At 47.8% G+C, this 22,308-nt stretch overlaps 1 protein-coding gene across 1 annotated transcript in view; it reads left to right on the plus strand.

The window, feature by feature from the left end:
- The first annotated feature begins 6,460 nt into the window (after positions 1–6,460).
- LOC146831579 (1,25-dihydroxyvitamin D(3) 24-hydroxylase, mitochondrial-like) overlaps positions 6,461–22,308 on the plus strand; it is a 185,818-nt gene continuing 169,970 nt past the window's right edge. The window contains exons 1-2 of the mRNA XM_085603949.1: positions 6,461–7,223; positions 7,323–7,615. Coding sequence (XP_085460075.1) covers positions 6,461–7,223; positions 7,323–7,615 — 1,056 coding nt within the window. The remainder of the gene's footprint in view (positions 7,224–7,322; positions 7,616–22,308) is intronic.

A 22,308-nucleotide genomic window follows, 5' to 3' on the forward strand; every position in this document is an offset into this window, starting at 1 on the left:
CTGACACCCTTGACGGAAGCGACACAGCAGATGGACTAATATTGCACAGAACGTGGATCGTAATTTCTGAGAGTCTCGAGGACGGAGTGACAACTTTAGCCCATGAAGGCCACCAAGGTCCCGTCCGGATGAAGTCCCGGATGAGGGAGAAAATCTGGTTCTCAGGGCTGGAAGCTGCAGTAGATGAATTTGTACAACAGTGTCCATAGTGCCAACTCACATACACCCAAGAGACTCCGATCCGATCATCACAGAGGAACTATGTACAGTCCCATGGTCCAAAATAAGCCTCGACTTCAGGAGTTTTCGAGTCAGACAGATCACCGCCGTAATAATCAACAGCTATTTAAAATACCCCATAGTTGAGGTAATAGAATCAACAGCTTTCTCCAATGTCGCCCGATGCTTGAGAAGAACTACGCCCTACTGGGGCTCCCCAAAGAGATAAAACCAGACAATTGACCACCATTTCAAGGAGCTGAATTCAAAGATCTGATCACAACCCTCGGCATCAAGCACAGCTGTGTCATCCCCCTAGTGGCCGCAAGCTAATGGCGAAGCAGAACACTGAACAAAGCTAATGGCGAAGCATACACTAAACAAAGCCCTCCGGATTGCAATGGCTGAAGGCACTAACCATGAACTTAGCTTTTACCCCTTTCTGAGAGAGTACCAGGTAACACCCCACTTGACCACACAGTGGTGCCCCTGGTACCTGATGCTGAACGGACATCGGCGAGACACTATCCCTGTTTCCAGCCAGTGGAAACCAACCCAGTACCAGCCAGCTTATGCCTAAGCCAGGCTCACCCGGACTAACAAATATCCCAGCCTGAAGAGGCGTACTAAACTTCGTCAGCTCCTACTGGGGGACCTTGTGCTAGTAATAGATCGACAACCAGGATAGACCTTCCAGGCTCCCTTTGAACCTGGTACATGACAGCCTCCCACTTGAGTGGCACCATGATCACCGCCAAGAGAGGGCACGAGGTTGTCACAAGGAATGTATTGTGGTTCCAAAGGGTAGATCGCCACAGCCAAAAAACTACCCAGTCAGTAGATTAAGTCGCCACCTGGGATGATTCAGGGCTACAGCTTCACCCAGGGGAAAGTGCCTCGACCGACTCCACAATTGAGCTGCTGAGTACCACAGAAAGCGCTGAGACAGACCCCCAGCGTGAGCCAAGGTCTGGAGAGGGGAGCAGCTGCTCCCACCCTCTGCGTTACAACTTGAGGCCAAATATACCACCAAGCAAAATACTCAAAGACTTTGTCTGTTGAACACCAGGACGAAGGTCAATGCAAAGTTGGGGAGGGATGAAATTATCCTAGCAGCAACCTCGCGGTGCTGGTGTGACCTGGAAGTAGCAACCAGTAACATTCTCTGGCCAGGCATGGCTAGACGATATATGATAAACGGGCAAAGACCACACAGGGTTTTTGCCTGCACCTAAGTTGCTGTGTATGTCTGCACTCATTCCAAGCTGCGGCGCTAAGGCTGCCTCATCCACGAGGCCCATTACAGAGGCCTCTGATTTGGGCTTCTGCCTTCAATCTGTCAGCGCCAGGAGTTGGATATTGAGTACTCCCCTTGGCACTGGGGGAACAATGGGTGTACGTATGTCATCCGCAATACCCGCGAGCGCTGAGTATTCTGGCCGCTTCGGTTAGGTGGTTGGGAGCTCAGCGAGGAGCGTCCACCACTTGGCCTGCTGGCCATGCCCCCCCTTACCATAAATCTTTCTCTACTGTTCTCTCGTTTTAATATGTTCAATGACTCAGGGCACATAGTGACCTCTGACTAACTGGTCATCTCTGACTGCAGTGTCCTTGCGCTCTTCAAATCACCTTCTCCATTTCCAAAGTAGCCTGATAAACTAATTGCTGTTGAAAACAGAACTACAATCAACGGGGACTAATACAAGCTTTGTGGTAAAAAAGCGATTTAACTGACAATCCTCTACTCAGAGTTTGGGGATAGAATACTCCATCAAAAACATGGTGGATGCCATATTTCAACTGCATATTAGTCTATGCCACTTGTCATGCGGTGACAGGATATTAATTTTATATAGCACGTCCTATCTCTCACGGTGTTGAAAGCTGCCGGGTTTTGTCGGAATACCCCATATACCAAATTTTAAATGAGGCGATTAGCCTCTTCTCACTGCCTGCTGTTTGAAAAGCGGGTTACTGGGTTTTCCTAACAGAGAACTGTGCTCTGTGGGATCAGGTTTGCCCTACAGTAACGGTGTAGTTGGATCCTGAGATGGGCTTGTCCCTGTTCAGGTGAATATTTCTATCATACATTTTACGTACAATGAGGAAAGGGGAACTCATTACCAATGTGATAAAAGAATATACTCGTAAAATATGTTATAACAACACTTTTGGAGAAGCGCGTCGGGCGAGTCCACTGTTAAAAAGTGAACCTACTGAACTACGAGAAACTTGTCAAATTCGATGTTTTTTTATTTATTTATCTTGAAAGCTTTGCGAATGAATGGAGTTTGGAACCTCAAGGCACGGTGGAAGACGAGGGGCACTTCATAAGGATGGGAAAGATTCACACACACACACAGGCTGCTTTTCTTTTAACCAGTGACACAATGGCGCGCAGCGAGGTGAACCCAGCGGCTCGGGGAAAAAAACAGGTGAGCGCCTATTCATCCTTTTATCGGCTCAGCTTCTAAACGCTAATTGGGCTTATATTAGGTCGAGCAAAATGACTGAATTAGATGCTTTATGCGGATATAATGGAATGAAAAAACACCGTGTTCAAGGAAAGTGGGTTAAATGTTGCTGTTTATGGTTAAACTTTCTAAAAATAGACGAGAGACATTGTTGGGCAAGTGAAGAGTTTCCATTTAAAGCTTTCGGGTTCTCTGAAATCTACTAGCGTGGCACAAAGCTGCGTGTGAGACAAGTCGAGAGTTTAAAAATAAACTTTCAAGGGGGAATAAAAAAAACAACCTGCTTGTGGGACCAGAAAATAGCAAATGCCTTTTCTCCATGACTATCCTGCATCTCAAATCAGTACACTTTAATGACAAAAACTGCTAAAGTTAGTTGAAAAGTATTCAACCTAAATTAGTGGCGTTACAAAGAACATTTGGGGGCATATTAACAAGCGGCAGCGATAATTATCGCTGGCCCCTCTCAGCCAGAAAAATGTTATCGCTGGATATTGCAGGAAATTGTTGCCATGCTAGCGTTGTGTTAACAACGCATAGCACAACGGCGATAATTTCCCAGCGATAGCGATGTTTTCCATGGAACATCGATGTTTTTCCAGCGATGTTCCATGGAAAACGGCGGTAACCTTGCTGATACGACCCTGTGGTCGTATCAGCATAATCCACCCCCAATGGTAAGTATAGCTAAGTCTGCATTTTAGCAGACGTTAGTTTTTGGAGAAAACAGCTGTTTTCTCCAAAAACTAACGTCTGCTAAAATGCTTGAGCAGCCTTATAAATAACGTGAAGTGTACATCAGCGATATTTACAAGGTTGTACTGCCCAGTGACGCCTACTTTGCATCTCATTAGAGATGCAAAGGGAGGCGTCGGGTAAAAGGGTGCTAACATGGTCTAATGCATGTTATCACCCTCATGTAAATAGGGCGATATTTTTATCTTTTTTGACTTTAAAGCCAAAAAAGCGGAGATATGGCCCTTGTAAATATGCCCCTTGTTAACTTACTTGTTGGGGGCATATTAACAAGGGCCATATCGCTGCTTTCCTGGCACATAGCGCCGGAAAAGCGGCTATTTACACATCACACAATCATCAAGGCAGCACTAACATGCATTAGCGCATGTTAGCTGCCGTTTACGAGACGCCTCGCATCTTAGCGATATACATCGCTAATCAGATGCAAAATAGGCGTTCCCTCAAAAACCAACATGAATAAAGTTGCTAAGGAAACACGCGGGATTTACAACCCGGCCCCAAACATGCAAAGCGATAATTAAAGCCGCACTAACCGCGATTTTCCACGAATTCCTACGTCTGCAAAAATCCCAAAATAGCTATAAGGTAAATGGGAGGTGGATTGCATGGCTAAGTCTACATCTCCCTATTTACAACATTCTCATTAGTGCTGTTCTTAATTCGCTGTATTCTGCCACTATTGATGTGTATCGCCATCTATCGCCGAGTTTCACATCGCCTGTCAGCAAAGTGTTGCAAATACGCCGTTAACACGGCGATGTGAACCGGCGATAGAGCGCAATAACAAAAATCGCGCTAAGCATGATTTGCGATGATTATCGCGGCCCCTTGATAATATGTCCCTTGGGTGGACAACATGGCGCTTTAAGTTGCACAATTTATTATGACTGCACAGTTTATTGGCAGTGTGCAGCTTACACTGAAACTCCTTGCGCTTGTTGAACAGTGCAGAATGCTGTGTTCGCTCATTTTATTCAAACTTGCTCCAGTCTTGCTTCATTGTGATGACATTAATCATCGTGGGAACGATTGCCAAAGCTGTATGTTTAACTATGAAACACACACAGACAGACACACAGACACAATTAAAAAATACTATATGCACGTGTAAGTCTAATTTACAGGTGCAAATGGATTTTGTAAACGAGTGCACTGCCACTTTTGAAATTTGAAAAATTTGATCTGCATTAGTGAAAAACAATACTTACTGTCATGACCAGACCAGGGGCACTAGGACCCCGGGGCAAAGGGCAAAGGCCAGAGGACACCGGACACCAGGTCCGGTGAGGGGAGGGGACAGTGAACAGTCGAGGACACGAGGGGACGAGGAAGGACGCGGAGATAAGCGCGCTGTACAGACAAGCAATAAAGATATCATCCACCATACCTGACGTCCGTGTATTGTGTAGAACACGACAACTGGCGATCGAAGGCGGGATACATGAAGGACAGGAAGACGCCGAAGAGTAAAAGCAGCTGCGACGAACCAGGAGCCCACCCTGGTCCGCGAGGTGACTGGAAAAGAACAGCGACGATCCGCGATCATCGCGCGGACTTCCTCAAACTGAAGAGCCAGGAGCCCACCCTGGTCTGAGGGAGTAGAAGCTGAAGCGACGCGGGAGCCCACCCCGGCCGCGGGAAAATTGAGAGCGGTAAGAGCGCAAGCAAAGGAAATAAATTAAGCAAAGGTCCTCTAAAGCGAAGAGCGCGAGGTGTTAAAGCTTGCCGGAAGAAAACTGAAAGTAAGTGGAGAAGCGCGAGAGATTTTAAACAAACTCTCGCGAGACTACGGCGGCCATTTTAAAATCAGGCAACACGAGCCAATAGGCAGACAGAACAGCGCGGCGGCCATTTTGAGGTCAGGCAAGAGGAAAAAAGTGCCGAATAGAGCACCACAAAGAGAAACAAGCACTGGCAAAAGCAAGCAAAGGGCCAGAAAGGAAAAAACAAGCATTGGTAAAGACAAAAAAATAAAAAAAAATATATAAGGACAATAATACATAAATAAAGGAATAAAGGAATAAATATAGAGAGCCAGAAGTGACGAAAAAAAGCTTTGGCAAAGGCAAATAAAGGAGCAGCAACAAAGAAAAGGATGGCAGAAAGACAAAGTGCACAATATCGCAGACGATTATCATTCAATTGATCAGAGCCGCAAGCAGGAATACGGTGGGAGAAATGGATAAGGCGTTTTGAAAGATACACGGAAGCGACGGATGTGATAGCAGAGAAGCAACTAGGCCTATTCCTAAACTTAGTAGGGGATGAGGTTGATGACCTGCTAGTGACACTGCCAAAAGAAGAAATCACCACCTACAACAAACTAAAAGCGTGCCTGACAAATAAATTTGACCCACAAAGAAATGTCGATTTTGAGCGATACACCTTCACGATTGCGTTCCAACAACAAGATGAAACGCTGGATGACTTTGCAACGAGACTGCGGAAACTCGTAACACACTGTGAGTTTGACAAATTTGACAACGAACAAGCCATCAGACTGCGCATCATTGAGGGTTGCCGTGACACAGAATTTCGCGCAAGAATTCTAAAGGAACAAATCGTCGTTAGAAAACATCCTATCACTAGCAAGAGCAGAAGCAAGAGCGACAGCACAAGCAAAAGAAATGGAAAGAGGAAAAGAACGATCAGTGGACCAAGTGCACCGAATGACAAACAACAACAGCACAAGTGGATGGAAAAAAGACAGAAACGACCAAACAGTGAAGAGACGACCAGAAGGAAGATGCTACAGGTGCGGACTTGAATTTCCACATCGAGGTCCGTGCCCGGCGTTTGGTCAGACATGTCGGAAATGCAACGGGAGAAATCACTATGCCAGTGTATGTCAAGGAATGCAATTCAGGAACGACAGAGGAAGAACAGGAAGACCACGAGGATCAACAAGCAGACATGTCCGACACGTTGAAACGGGAACAAGGAGTTCCTCAATAGAATCTGAAGAAGAAGAAGAAAGAGAAGAGGCACCAACGGGGCGACTATATCTCATGTCGGACGTCACTACCGAACATGCCGAGGAGGGTGAAAGCGGAGAAAGTGTATGTCTGGTAGATAAAAGCAAGATGAAAAAGACAGAATCAGTGACAATAGGTGTAGGGTCACACAAAGCAAAGTTTGTCCTAGACAGTGGCGCAACGTGTAACATCATGTGTGTGTCAGAATATGAAAAAATGGAGACAAAGCCAAGTTTGAGGCCGTCCCGAGTTGAAGTATTCACCTGGGGATCCCGGAAGCCAGTAATGAACATGGGGAAGTTTACAGAAGAACTGACATACAAAGACAAAAAGATGATGGAAGAGATTCATGTGCTAAAGGGCGACATCCCAGCGCCATGCCTATTGAGCAACATCACAGCTCAGATGATGGGTCTTTTTGAAATGACTTACAACGTATCAGATAAAGGAAGCATCCTGAACGAATACCCCAAACTACTGCAAGGACTAGGGAAGCTAAAAGGGCGGCAAATAACACTACACATTGACGAAACAGTGAGACAAGTAGCGCAACATCATCGGAGGGTACCAATACACCTGCAACCGCAGGTAGAAGAGGAACTGGATGCACTACTAAAGCAAGACATCATAGAACCAGCAGAAGGACCAACGCCATGGGTGTCACCGATCATGGCCGTACCTAAGAAAGACACGTCAAAAATAAGAATATGTGTTGACATGAGGATACCAAACAAAGCAATTGAACGCGAGAGACATCCCGGACCACACCTTGATGATATGATCAGCTGCCTAACAGGCATGAGGCGATTCTCTAAACTAGACCTGCGCAAGGGATACCACCAGCTAGAACTAGATCCTCAGTCTCGATACATCACGACGTTTTCCACGCACTTAGGCCTGTTCAGATACAAACGTCTGAGTTTTGGTGTATCGTCGGCTGCAGAAATATTTCAAGAGACAGTAAGACAAGTAATACGGCCGGTAAAAAACAGTCTAAACTACAGCGATGACATACTGGTGTTTGGAAAGTCAAACGAGGAGCACGACAAAGCGCTGAGAGCGGTATGCTCTCAGTTGGAGCAGGCGGGTCTGACACTAAACAAAGAGAAATGTGAGCTGGAGCGAGATGAACTAGTATTCTTTGGCCACATCTTCTCCAAGAAAGGGATGCGGCCGGATCGCAGCAAGGTGAAAACGCTAGAAAGAGCACAACAACCAAGCGATGTGGCAGAAGTGAGGTCATTTCTTGGCCTGGCAAGCTACTGTGCAAGATACATTTAAGACTTCGCTACTGTAAGTGCACCACTGAGGGAACTGACAAAACAAGGACAAATTTTCGCATGGACTGGAAAATGCAGCAAAGCATTTGAGGAGATAAGAAAGGCCGTAACGGCAGTAGATCACCTAGCATACTTTGATCCGAGGCTGTGCACTGAACTGACAGTAGATGCTAGCCCAGTGGGGTTAGGGGCAATACTGGCGCAACACCAACCAGGAAAAGACTCACCAAGACATGTAGTAGCTTATGGAAGCAAAAGCCTATCGGAGGTCGAAAAAGGATACTCCCAGCCAGAAAAAGAGAGTTTGGCGGTAGTATGGGCATGTGAACACTACCACATGTTCATCTATGGAAAGCCTTTCACGATAATAACAGATCACCAAGCACTGATAACAATTTACGGAAATACAAAAGCAAAAATACCACCCAGGATAGAGAGGTGGGGGATACGGCTAATGGACTACAACTTCAAAATAATACACAAACCAGGAAAAGAACACAACCCGGCTGACTATGTGTCAAGGCACCCCCTGCCACAAGTTTCTCAAGCAACGACAATAGCGGAGGAATACCTAAACTTCGCACTCAAACACAACACACCGGCAACGATATCAATGGAAGAACTGGAACAGGAGACAAAGAAAGACCTCACCATGCAAGCAATAATGAAAGTGACGAAACAACAAAGGTGGAGGCACGTCAATAACAACAACATCTGGGAAGAAGGAGTGAGAAAAGAAGAACTGCTTGCATTCAAAAAGATCAGCGAAGAACTCTCAGAAAGTGAAAATGGAATACTGTTGAGAGGCACCCGAATTGTGATACCCCGGACTCTGAGGAAAAAAACAATAGAAATAGCACATGAGTCACATCGAGGAATTGTAGCAACAAAGAAAATGCTGCGAGAAAAAGTATGGTTCCCGGGACTAGACAACATGGTGGAAGACACCGTGATGCACTGCCACATCTGCCAAGTAACAGGGCCCCCATCAAAGCCGGAGCCACTGCAAATGTCCAAACTACCAAAGGCAGTGTGGACAGAACTGGCGGCTGACTTCTATGGACCTCTAGAGACAGGAAACTACTTGCTGGTAATAATAGACGAATTTTCCAGATTCCCAATAGTGAGGCAGGTAGCGTCAACGTCAGCAAATGCAACACTGCCAGTCCTGGACGACGTATTCGCACCATGGGGCTCACCACAGACACTAAAGACAGACAATGGGCCCCCATTTTCAGGCGAGGAATTCAAAAGGTTCATGGAATACCTCGGAATCAATCACAGACGAATAACTCCCCTATGGCCACAAGCAAATGGGATGGCAGAACGGTTCATGGGAACAATCAAAAAAGCAGTACAAAGAGCAAAGCTGACGCAGATGTCAATAGGACAAGCTCTGTGCCAGGTCCTAAGGGACTATCGAAACACCCCTCACAGCTCCACAGGAAGATGCCCTGCAGAACTGGTGTTGGGGCGATCGAGCAGGACGAGGCTGCCACAAGTGAAAGAAGAGGAAAGCATAGAGCGACAAGACATAGCAACGAGAGGTTTCCTTCTGAGTAAATGTCTTCCTGTGGGTCATGGGGGTGGGGGGGGGGCGGGGATGGGTGAGAGTGTGCATATCAGGAACTGCCTTGAGGTGGGCGTAACTCACATAATTCCACGTAGGGTAATTACGAAGAATTAACAAAAATGTCAGCAAGATTATGTGCAACTAAGCAAGAAGTGTAATTCTGCATTTAGAGCTATTTTCGTAGTGCAAAAATGCCCCCTTGCGTCCAAAAGGGATGTGAGTATGCATTTTGCGCCAAGAAATAGTGCTAACTGCGCCAGTCATGACTAGCGAGCATGAGCTGCTGCTCACACTTGACTAAATGGGCCTTTGAGGTTAGACTTTGGACTCAGGAGTTCCTGGGTTCAGGGTCTATGCGCCCTAATAAGATGGGTGGCCAGTGTGGCTAGAGCGGGAGATGGCACCCTGCGAGTTCTCCTCAAAAATGAACTTTTGGGCAATTTTAAAGAGTTCTCTAAACTCGTAAGCAACTTTAGAAGGGCTGTAAAGATACTGAAACTTGATGAAAGTGTTCTATTCTCCTACTCCTCCACGCAGTTAAAATATGTCCTCAAGGAGGCTTCGTGGGAGTTTTGTTTCCTCTCCGATAAAAAATCAGTTGGTGATAAAAGGAATGTGGAACCTCTCATCTCCTCCTATAGGTTGAAAAAGCCACAACCCTATGCCCTATGGAATCTACCGCATGGGATACGTAGGTTTTGGTTTTTGCTACGCTATGATTTAATTCCACTTAATCTACTGTTATCTAAATGGCATGGCACTTCTGCTTTGTGCAATTTATGTAAACTGAACACCCAGGACTGTATGCACGTATTATTGATTTGTCCTATGTTACGTAATTTGCGCAATCGATGGCTAAAAGGAATTTGTATCCGCCTTAGCATTGTCACTTTAAAGGATTTCCTTCATGCACTTTATTGTCCTCCGAACGAAATGTTCTGTTCTTATATTTTTAACTTTTTTAAAGGATTTTTAGCTATTTATTAATAGCCCTGGTGATATTTTGTCTGTCCGGCCTTGTTAGATTGATTTTTTGATGTATAGCTATTGCGGATTGAATTTTGTTTTTAAATTTTTGTATTTTCTGTGTATTTGTTGCTGTGTATTGTATATGTTTATGTGGCCCTCTTGAGAGCCAAAACATAATAAATAAATTTTGAAATTTTGATTTAGACTTTTTACCAACAAATTACCCTTAATGAGGCGAGCGGACGTAATCGCTTATTATCAGTAATTCCCTGCTAAAAATTAACATGGAATTACCAAAATACTCTAATTACTCTGGCGTAATTGAAATTACACCCAAGCCTAGAAATGTCCAGGAAGTTTGTGAAGTTCCACAAACAACACATTTGTGCGTATTCACAGAGAATCTTCTAATAGTTTCTCAGCAAATAATTGCTTGTAGACTCATTTCTGTCACGGCCAAGAGTAAAATCCCTTTCCACGCTGAGAATGGTCTAAACTGGCTTAAAATGTATGTACAAATATCTGTTTTTACAATTATCTGTTTTTACTTCTCGATGCCTGGCGTCCCCCCGCATTCCATGGCCTCTTTCTAGTCGTGCTGTCTCTTCTGCTCTGACAGTACTGTTGGAACAGCAACTATTCTCTCGTTATCTACATCTCCAGAATGACACCCCTCCACCTTCTTTCTCCATCAACACTTCCAACTCTGCCAGAACTTTGACAAACTCGCCCTCCCAACTGTACCGCGAGAATGACATTTATATCTCCTTTTAAAAAAAAAAGAATATGGTCAGGTTGTAGAAAATAGTTCTTTACTATTAGTATATCAAACGGGAATTAGGGAAATTATTACTTTTGAAATAAACAAAAACAATCCATCCTCTCACTGGTGCCCAGTCTAAGCCTCCTCTGTGCACAAAAGCTCAGGAAAATCTAATCTAAAAAGCACATTTGTTTGCCCCGAACTTCCTGAACTCGTCACCAGAGAAACGGGGGCTCTGATGAGCTGATTCGTGGGTAGGGAGTTCAGAGAGGTTTGTGTTCTAAAAAGCAACGCGTGTAACATCACCGCAGAACCCATTAACCTCTTTCACATCGAGCTTTTTTTCCCTGGACTTACGTTCCTGTTTTCCAATCACAAAGACTTGACAGTGAGAAAATCTTTAAAACCCTTCTCAGGCATGTTTGCTACATTTGAACTCAGGAATATGCAATGCCCGGGACAACAGGTGCATGAAACGGATATTGTGAGAGTTCTTAGTATAACTCCAGTGCTGCTTGAAAGGTGGATGGCAGGAATGCGAATCCTTTCTGCTGCCTCTCTTATACTGGAATTGGATGAACTGTATGATGCTTTATCAGAAGCATGAATCGATCTAAAATGCAAAATAGGTTTGGAAATTATAGTGGATTCTTACACAGAGTATTATTGTTTGCTAATTGGTAATAATGCATTAGAGCCTCTACAAAAGTCTGTCTCTAATTACAGTCACGTTCTGACATCTCTTGTCATCTGTAACAAAAAGCAAAGATGCAGCTGCTCAACTATAATAACTTATTACAGTTGAGTTGTGAAGTCATATTACGTCAGCCTGAGGGTGAAAGACAGGTACCACCTGCATAACCAGGGCCAGCTTCAGCGCTGGTGGCGCCTAGTGCGACTATGTTAATTGGCGCCCCCCAATGACCCCCTGCCCCATGAATTCCCTCACTACTACTGGGCCTGGGCTTGAAAATTCTGCTCCGCTCGCGGAGTTTGCAGTTTTTCCCACTCTGCGTAGAGCACATGCTCTGCAGAGTTGTTTCCTCGCTGACCAGCGTTAAGTTCTTGAGCAAAGGAAATCTTACTCCGGGCCACCTCCTGGCGAGATTTCTCAACGTAGTCCATCGCGGATGGGCGCTACCGTTTGCATTGAAAAACCTTCCGGTCACGTTGAGGAAGCTGCAGCTCGAGTAGAATATGTGCTCAAGTCGCAGAAAGAAGCAGCGCCCTCTGCATGTGGTGCAGTTCATGATGATTTTATAGTGTGGAACAAAGACCCAGTGCAAATAATCAGCATGAGCAGCATGACGTAATGCACTTCGCAGCTTGCAGAACTCGCGTAGCGCAGCAGAGTATTTTGGTCAACTCCGCCCAGTTCTAACTACCACCCTGTAACAGTGACCCTCAAGTCTCCATAACCTCTCCCTCTCACATGCTTGTCTTTTGATTTATAGCACTACTCATACTAGTACAGGGTGTCAGAGCACTTTCCATCACACACAAGTTACAGAGAGACAATGTATCACACGTGTGTAAATCAGTGTATAGGACATTTTACATCAGAACAAGGACTACAAGGTATAGGAGCCTCATGCCATCCATACAGGTAGGCAGTATACTTTAAGAGAGCTTGATCTGAAGAAGCACCAACTCAGAATTTGAAACGTACCATCATGGTTGGGGGTTGTCTTTACTAATAACAATTGATTTCTATCCAAACGAACCTATTTCCCAACATTATAATAATGAAAGACTGGGAAGAAAATCATAATGCTCTAACCTTTAGACCTTGCAGTTTCCATTCAGCTCTTTGATGAAAGTTAATAGCTCACTGTTTATATTTGGATTTAATTTATAAATTGCAAATAATAAAACAATCTATAAAATATGTACTTCCGTTATCACATGCTTTACAGAGGACATATTAACCCTCTGTGCTACTTTATGATAAATCAAAACTTCCACTAACAACACTCGATCTCCTACAGCAGGTCCATTAATCAACAGTTATCTTGACATTTTTACTGTTGCCTGAAAACTGCTTGTGAGAAGTTGGCCTGGCATATACTGGTCACTAGTTATAGTGCCCACCTTGCACCAGTCCAATTCAACTCTTTTGGTAGATAGGTTTAAGACAACCTTTTAAAGAAAGCTATCTTAGTGGTAGCTGTGGAGTGCAGCCTTCAGGCTAAGTCTCAGAGGAATGTAAAGCAGCTTGTTTTACCTTATAATCTCTTGAATGACCAAATGAAAGGACACCACACAGGTATATATATCAAATATGTATGTATTTATTTCTAGACACACTCTTCTAATCTTTTTATGAGATTAGAAGTCAGGAACACATTCAAATATTAACGTTTCACAATAGGTTAAGCACAAATTTGGCTGGGGCCCTACGGACGTACCAGACCATATACTAGAAAAGAGGTTTAGGAAAGTCGACTTGCAGAATGACAAGGCCTAGGGCCTGTAGAATCGCTGGGGCTTCACTAATGGAGTAAAAGAAGGTAAGTAACAGACCCATGGGAAGCGCATGCAGTGTGAGAACACAGCCGCGGGTTCCCTTTTGATTACAATGGAGCAAGTCGCGGTTGGATTTTTAAACTTTTAGGGTACTTCGAGGAAGTCTACAAGCAAGCCACTTACAAGGTAAGTAATTCGAGGTCCAACACACACTAGGGCACCGGAGTGCACGAGTTACCTCACCCAGTGGAGCCGGGTGCATAGGTGTCTTTTGGTGTTGGGTCGCATCGCTGTTTTCTATGGAAGCCAAACACGATTTGCTGCTTGTGAAGACTGAAGAAGTGTCCGGTGGAATCCAAGGCTGGATTCTATATGCAGATGACTTGAAAATTGAAGGGACAGTGTTCACAGTCACTTGTCAGTGACCCGGGGCCAGGAAGCTGGATGCCCACGGATGTCGGTTGATTTCAGGTGATCAAGGGTGTTTTAACTCTTCACTCACGAGGTCCAGGAGAGATTGACGATGACCAGCAGCTGGATTCGGAGTGTCCCATGACGTCTGCAGCTGACTGCGGTGTCGGCAACCGTATTGGAGTTAACAAGCCTTGGCAACAGCAAGTCTCATGAGAAGTGGAATAAGTTGGCAGTGCAGACCAGCAAGGTCTGAGGGACTCACCCAGTGAGGGTAAGTGAGGGCAGGCATGGAGCAACCAAAGGGAGCCCTTTGAGTTGATAAGAAATTCTTCACGGGACCCACTAGCCAATGGGCAAGGGATCCCGAAGACGCCTCTTGAGGAAATGCTTCACAGGAATCCACGGTCACTCGGGATGGGGTAGGCCTCTGATTTTCACTGCAAAACCTGCTAGAGGCTTGGGCCATAAATGGTCTAAAGCACAAGTTTGTAGAACGTCATAAAGGGGTTGCACTTGACAATAGTGCACGGTTCCCAGGTATTTCAGTTCCTCATCACTCGTGGGGTCCAGATGCCACAGCTTTGCTGGGGACTCAAAATGGCTGACGGGAGGTCAGATAATCTACTTCCGGGGCTGCAGGGACTTCGGACTCCGGCAGGAGCAGGAAAGTTTGCGACCGTTGTTTCAAGTTTTGGTGCATGCCAAGCAGGGGAGTCACTCCTTGACTCCAAAGAAGATTCTTCTGTCTTCCAAAGGTAGTGGAACGTCGAAGGACCAGGATTCTTCTTGTAAAGCATCGTCCAGGGTTATCTGATTTGCAATGGCAAGGATTCCCTAACTTATACTGCAAGGAAGGGAGGGACTAGCTCTATGACCACTCCTCTGGGAGGGTCAGGGGCATGGGTGATTACACCAACTTCCCTTTCTCCAGTTTCGCGCCAGAGCAGGGGCAGGTAGCCCCTGAACCGGTTTGAGCTGGCATATGCACAGAGGAGCCTACTGCCCCCCCAGTGCAGGGCTTCAAAGCACTCTAAGAGTTCACCCACCCAGCTCCAATACACTAAATCCTGTCTGGAAGGTGGTGACACCTCCCTGTGACAGGATGTCTTTTGTTGGGCCTCCTCCACTGTGAGTTTCAGTCAGCAGCAGGAGGGCAGCCCAGTGTCTGTGCTGGTGCCATCCATTTTGTGATTATCAACAAGGAGGGACGGGAACCTAGTTTGTAAGGTCCTGGTCACTGGTTCCAAAAGGAGATCAAAACCAATGAGGTGAGCAGTTCTTGCGGGACAGGGCCTGGGGCAGGCAGGTCTTTCTTCGTAATGCCCTCACACACCCCAAGGGATATCATGCTTCATCATTTGGGCATTTGCCCCTCGTTGGGCTGGCGCTGCAATGTCAGATGGGCTCCCGTTACCGGGGCTCTTTTTCGGGGATCTTTTGAAGAAGCCGTTGGGTGTGTTTGGGTGTGAGGGCCAGGTAGTGCACGGGTATGGTGGTTTAAAAAGGTTCAGAGCGGTCCTATTCCAGTGAATTTTATTAATTAGGTAGCTCTTGCCTGGTTAAAATTGGTGAAGGTGCCCTTGTGTTGGAGCAATGTTCCTAAAGGGCTGTAGTGGTGTGAGAGGTCAACATGTTTCGTGCCCTTGCTGCCCAAATGGGTCAATTGGCACTTTGTCAGGACCATAAATTAAAGGTAGTGTGTGCACTACCGTCTGGCCGATTAAGGTTTGTAGGCCAGAGACGGTAGGGAGTATACTGACTAGCTAGTGCTGAGGTATACTTGAAGACCCCTAGCTAGCTTGTCCAGGTTGACGGGGTTAACCGGAGCATGTCATTGCTCCGATCGTCGGTGTAGGCTGGCAATTAGCAAGCGTCCTACCCAATGCTCAGGTCCATTTTGTGATGCCAGGGCTCTTTCAGATTCCTACCGTGTTACCACAGTGGGTACATGTCATCCCCTCTAGAAGGGTGGGATCATACTCCCACACCAGTTACTGGTGTGGGGGTATGATTCCAATATGTTTGACACCAAACACGACATGTTTTGATGCAGTCATTCCAAAGTTAGCATTAACCGGGAGGTCATAATGCACTTAAGAGTATATGGGTTCACCGCATCCACAAACAGCCACAGGGAATAGACCCTTCCAGCTGCAGAGGGACCCTGCTCAGGCAGAGGCACCCCCTCATATTGTAAACCAAGCACCCTGCCCCCAGGATTGACAGGGCCTGCCTTAGGGGTGACTGATAGGTTTATATGTGTGTGTATGGTGAGATATAGGAACGTATACCTCTGTGAGGAGTGCTAACACTATCTCACCCAGGCTGCAGTAGCAGGCCTGAGGTGTCAGATTTAGTCTGCTTCCCAGGGGTGGCATAATCCATGCTTCAGCCCCTGGTAGGCCTGTAAAGTACCTATGCCCTTGGTACCTAAAGTACCATATACTAGGGGCGCATAAGGAACCACAAAATCACTAGTGCATCTAATATACACTCCAAGTCGTTTAGAGAGAACAGAGAGACTGGGGCCCTGATTAGCAGGGACCCAGCCTGACTATAGCCAGAAACCAGTGTTAACATCAGAAAAAAAGTGGGGGCAACATAAGTGCATGCATAGGCATGTTGGATCCCAGGTCTATGTTCCACTGTATAGTCCATCCCCTGTAGGGAAATGGACCACCTTAGCAGTTTAGGATTTTCACCTTTCATCTGTTTAAGCCATAGGAGGGGCTTGTGGTCAGTCTGAACTATAAAGTGAGTGCCAAACAAGTATGACCTCAGCTTCTTCAGGGCCCACACCACAGCAAAGGCCTCCCTCTCTATAGCTGACCAACATTTCTCTCTAGGAGTCAGCCTTCTGCTTATAAAAGCTACTGGCTGGTCTTGACCTTCATCATTTAGTTGAGACAGCACAGCTCCCACACCCAGCTCTGAAGCATCTGTTTGGGCAATGAACTTCTTTTGGTAGTCTGGACTCTGCAAGATGGGGGCAGTGCACATTGTCTGCTTGAGGTCATCAAATGCCTTTTGACAGCTAGCTGTCCACTGAACCCTATTTGGCATTTTCTCAGAGGTAAGATCATTTAAGGGGGTCACTAAAAATCCAAATCCCTTAACAAACCTCCTATAGTACCCAGTCAGGCCTAAAAAGGATCTCACCTATGTCTGGGTGGTTGGAGCTACCCATTCCATTATGGTCTGGATTTTGCTCTGCAATGGTTGAACCTGGCCTCCACCTACAAGGTGGCCCAGGTACACAACCTGACTCTGCTCTATCTGGCACTTATTGACCTTGATAGTGAGGCCTGCTTTTTGCAGGGCCTCCAAAACATTCCTGAGGTGGACCAGGTGATCCTGCCAGGTGGAAGTAAATACAGCAATATCATCTAGATAAGTTGAGCAATAAGTTTCAATACCAGTCAGAACTTTATTTACCAACCTCTGAAAAGTGGCAGGTGCATTTTTCAAACCAAAGGGTGTTAGATCTGGGGGTCTCTAGTTGGCAGGGTAGGTACCACTGTCCAAGTAGGGACCCTTGCTTCTAGTCAGGGAAAGGGGGATACACTGTTAAGATAACCCCTGCTCACCCTCTAGGTAGCTTGGCCTGAGCAGTCTAGGCTATCAAAGGCAATGTGTAAAGTATTTGTACCAACACTCACAGTAACACAGTGAAAACACCACAGATTTACTTCACACCAGTATTAGAAAAATAAGGTATCTTTACTAAAAACTTCACAAGACCAAATACTACAGAAAAACCAACATACAATTAAAAAGATTACTTTAAAGATAGTTCAAGAGTTTGCAGAAAGTACTCCAGGATGTAAAAGTCAGTGTCCTGCACAATGCGACTCTCAATGCACAAAATGCGACACTCTCGTGCTCAACAGTACCTGTAGTTGCGATAAGGTTCCCAAAAGCTATAACAAGGAAGATGGCAAAGGCGAAGCGATACTCCTGAGATCTTGGGGAGGCTTTGAAGCAGCCCTGCTTCATGCAGCAGAGGTGGATGTGCCGGCTCCGATCTGTAGGGGGAGGATGCGATGACTTTGGCTTTCGTTGCGTAGGTTTCTTAGGGGGAAGCTTCACGCACAGGTACGATGCGACGATCTTCGGAGCGGCGCGATGCGCGGCGCAGCGCTGACTTCTGGCGCTGCAACCTTCGATGCGTCGTGGTGTGCGGCGCGGCGTTGACTTCTGGCGCCGCAACCCTCGATGCGTCACGGGACAGGACTCTGCGTCGACACACGCAGCGACTGGATACTTTCACGCACCGGCAGTGGTGCGGTCCGCAAACTGGTTCTGCGACGACCCTCGCAGCGTCGGGAATATTCACGCACCGGAACGATGCTCGACGCACTCGGCGATGCCGGGACTCCGGGTGCTGCGATGACGCCGCAATAAAATTCTCCTTGCACCCTCGTTCTTGCGACACGCAATCGGATGATGCGTTGGGTACCAGTTACTCTTTTTCACGCTTCTGCTTCCCAGCTCCCAAACACAGCAAAACGACCTCCTGAGGCCCCAAGACTAGGCAAGCACTCCAAGGCAGGTCAGAACTCCTTCAGCAGAGTTCCAGGGGAGCTGGTGGTGAAGTCCTTTTGTTCCTGGGACTTCTTAACAGGGAGACAGCTCTTCTCAGGCCCTTGGAGATCAGAATCAAAAGAAGGGGACACAGCAAAGTCCTTCCCCTCTCCTTGGCAGCAAAGCAAAACAACAAGCAGGCAGTCTTCTCCTCTTCAGTTCTTTTCAGCTTTCTCCTTGGCAGAGGTTCCTTCCTAGTTCCAAAGTGATCTAAAGTTTAGGTGTCTGAGGTCCTCTTCTTATACCCCTCCAAGTCTTTGTCTCTCTGTGTTTCAGTGGGGGGATTCCCCTGCTCAAACCGGTTCCTGGGTGTGCTCTGCCCTGGAGCACCTGGTTCCTTTCAGAGTGAGGGGCAGGGTCGTTAGACGCTCAGCAGGAGGTGGAGCCTTCTTTGTGCCAGCAGAGGCAGAGTCCTCAGCCTGGCCAGCAGGGGGTGGAGCCAGCATTGTGCTGGCAGAGGCAGCCCTACTCAAACCCAGGAGCTACTCCTCCCACCCATCTATAGCAGATCTCCCTATTCACCCTGCTGCTGACTCATCCAGACTCCTGGAGCCACCTAGCCCATCACATGACACCAGTCAGCCAATCTGCACACAGGCACACAGGAAGATAAACCAGGAGAATAGCTACTTTCTAAAAAGTGCTATTTTCACACAGTGAATTTAAAAACCATCTAGCTAAAAAGATGTATAATTAAATTCTGAACACAGATACCAAACTTGGATTTTCTATCTTGCCCTTATGGGAAGATAGGCATGTAAACAGCCTCCACCATTCTGTCCTATGGGCAAGATGGCCTCTCAGCAGTGAAAAACGAAAATGGCTGTAATTCACTACCAGGGCATGTTACACACCTCAGTACATGCCCTACCTTTCAGATACACTGCACCCAGCCCAGGGGGGTACCTAGGGCCACCATAGGGATGCCTGACATGTACAGAAAGGGAAGGATAAGGCCTGGTCAGTGGGTGCACTGGCCAGGTCGACATGGCAGTCCTGGACTGCACATAGGCACTGCAAGCAGGCCTAAGAAATCATTTTGGGGCTACTCCTGTGGGTGGCACAATCAGTGCTGCAGCCCACTAGTAGCATTTGAATCACCAGCCCTGGCACACCCAGTGCACTTTACTAGGGGCTAACAGGTGAAACAAATATGCCAATCATGGATAACCAATCAATATAACAATTTATACAGAGAGCATATGCACTTTAGCACTGATCAGCAGTGGTAAAGTGCCCAGAGTCCTATTGCCAACAACCACGGGTCAGAAAAAATAAAGGAGGAAGAAGCAAAAAGTTTGGGGATAACCTTGCAAAAAGGGCCATTTCCAACACAACCCCCTTCCAGCCTAAAGCCAGGGTAGACCAAGCGATACCTCGATGGGATTCCCTGCTTAGGGCGATAGAACACGGAAACTGGCCCCAACAGCAGGGCACTATTCCTGTTCTACGCCTTCCTGAACCCGGTTGGATCTCTCCATCCATACTCTCAGGGTCAACCAAGCCAACCCATGTGGAACTCTTCTCCTCACCTGTGGACACCACCTGTGCAGCACCTAGCCATAACTTGCTCACAGGTGTGTCCTAACAGACAGACAGCAAGCCGCAGTGACCACTGACAGTGGTCAGGGATGAGACCCAGGCCTTATTCCTCTCAGGGCCCTCAAACCCCTGTGGTGTCAGAAGGTGGGGGGCAGTACCCCAGGTGCTTGGCACCCTTTGTCCACTCCCTTCCCTGTCAGGTCGGGTCTGACAACCTGGCACTGACCCACCAGCCCCGGGCCTGTATCCGGTGGCTGGACAGGAGGCTGGGATGGGCTGTTCCATACCCGGTCCTCCTCTCCCTTGGGGCTCTGTACCCTCCCACCTGGAGCGGTACCCCCTTCTAGAATAGTCAGGGCACCTGTGGCAGGTGTCCTGCACCATTCGCCCACCAGTTCAGGGGTTCTATCCTGCAACTGGGATTCCAGGTCAGGGGGGACACCCCGTACCTGGCCCTCCAACCTAGGGTCTAAACCCTCCAGGTGAACCGGGGTCAGAGGCGAGGACTCCCTCCCTCTGCACCCCTTTCCAGAATTCTGCACCCTCCCACTCGGAGTGGTACACCTCAAAGACAAACTGGTAGAGACACTGCTTACAGATGTCCCTCCCTCCAGGTCAGGAAACACCTGCACCTGGCTTCCCACCCCAGGGACCAACCCCTGCGGTTGAACACTTGCCTGGCGCACCAGGACTTCACTCACAGATGTATCCACACTGGTAGACAGCACCCACCTGGCCAACACAACGGTGTGGCCCAGTCCACCCCCAGGGTGTGACCCCTGCCTCCCTTCCAGGGGCAACCCTGTCCACCAGGACAACCAGCTACAGGGGCCACTGACATCTGTCAGTGATGAGAGCCAGGCCTCATGCCTGTCAGGCCTCTCTAACCTCTGTGGCGTCAGAAAGTGGGGGGCAGTAGCCCCAGGTGCCTGGCACCTTTCCTCCACTCTCCCTCCTGCCAAGTCAGGTAGGGCATCCTGACACTGGCCCGCCAGCCCAGGGTCTGTACCCTCAGGCTGACCAGAGGTCATGGGCGAGGCTCTCCTCCCCCTACCTCTCCTTCTGGGGTCCTGCCCTCTCCTCCCCGGAGAGTCACCCTCAGAACACAACTCCCCCACCAGTTCAGGACCTCTCTCCAGCAACTGGTCTCCCAACCTAGGGTCTAAACCCTCAGGTTGCACCGGGGTCAGAGGCGAGGACTCTCTCCCTCTGCATCCCCCTCCAGAGTGCTGCACCCTCCCCACGGGAGTGGTACCCCTGGAAGCCAAACCGGTCAGGACACAGCTTACAGATGTCCTTCCCTCCAGGTCAGGCAGATCCTGAACCTGGCCTCCCAACCCAGGGACTAAACCCTGCGGTTGCACACCTACCTGGCATGCCAGGACTTCTGGGAACTCACACAGTATCTCCCCGAGGGTGACACATGACTCATGTGTCTCGTGACAGTCTGCCTGGCGCAGATCTCCCGGCCCTTGTCCACCTGACAGTGCGTGAGGATCCCCCAGGACAGAAGTGGTGTCACCATGGTCACTCCTAGGGGACTCAGCCCTTCTGGCTGGTCCCTGACCCACTGGTTCTCCCACTGGGGAACACATCCCCCTCTCACCCCTCAGTCTGGACTTGTGCACCCTCCCAACTGGAGCAGTACCGCCAGACACCAGAACCACTGGAGCTCTGTTTACAGAGGCTCCAGGTTCTCCTGACACTAGGAGATCCTCCTCAAATGGCCTACTAGCACTGTCTAGGCCCCCACCCTGGTGTTCCCTTAAGGAACCCACCAGGCCCTGAGACTGGGTTTCGTGCACCTTGGGACCCACAGTCCCACACTCACCCCTTCTCCACGGAGACAGGACGTGAGTCCCTACACCCCTCCCACTACACTGGGACCTAACTGGGCTACACTGAACCTCTTCCACCTCACAGGTCTGGAAGATATCTGTGCCACTCCTTTTGGGATCACTCCCCAATGCCTCTTCAGATCCTCTGGCATCCAACCAAAGGTCTGCCTCCAACGCAAGCTCCCTGGAACCAGAGAACTCACTCTCCACCGGGTGTTGGCATAGCTCTGGAAAACAGGGACTTAAAATATGCTCTCCAACAAATGAATCACACAGCCCCCCACAGTTGTTAACCAAGCTACCCTTTGCCTCACCCTCCAGTGCCTCACACAAGTACCCCACACCCCAGTGATAGTGCCCACCAGGGGTTGAAAATGCTGTTTTGGCCTTGGCATCATCAGCTAACTTGATTTGCCAGTAGCCAGCTGTTAGGTCAAATGTACTAAGGTACT

Source organism: Triturus cristatus, chromosome 5_1 (assembly GCF_964204655.1).
Source record: "Triturus cristatus chromosome 5_1, aTriCri1.1, whole genome shotgun sequence".
Lineage (NCBI taxonomy): Eukaryota > Metazoa > Chordata > Amphibia > Caudata > Salamandridae > Triturus > Triturus cristatus.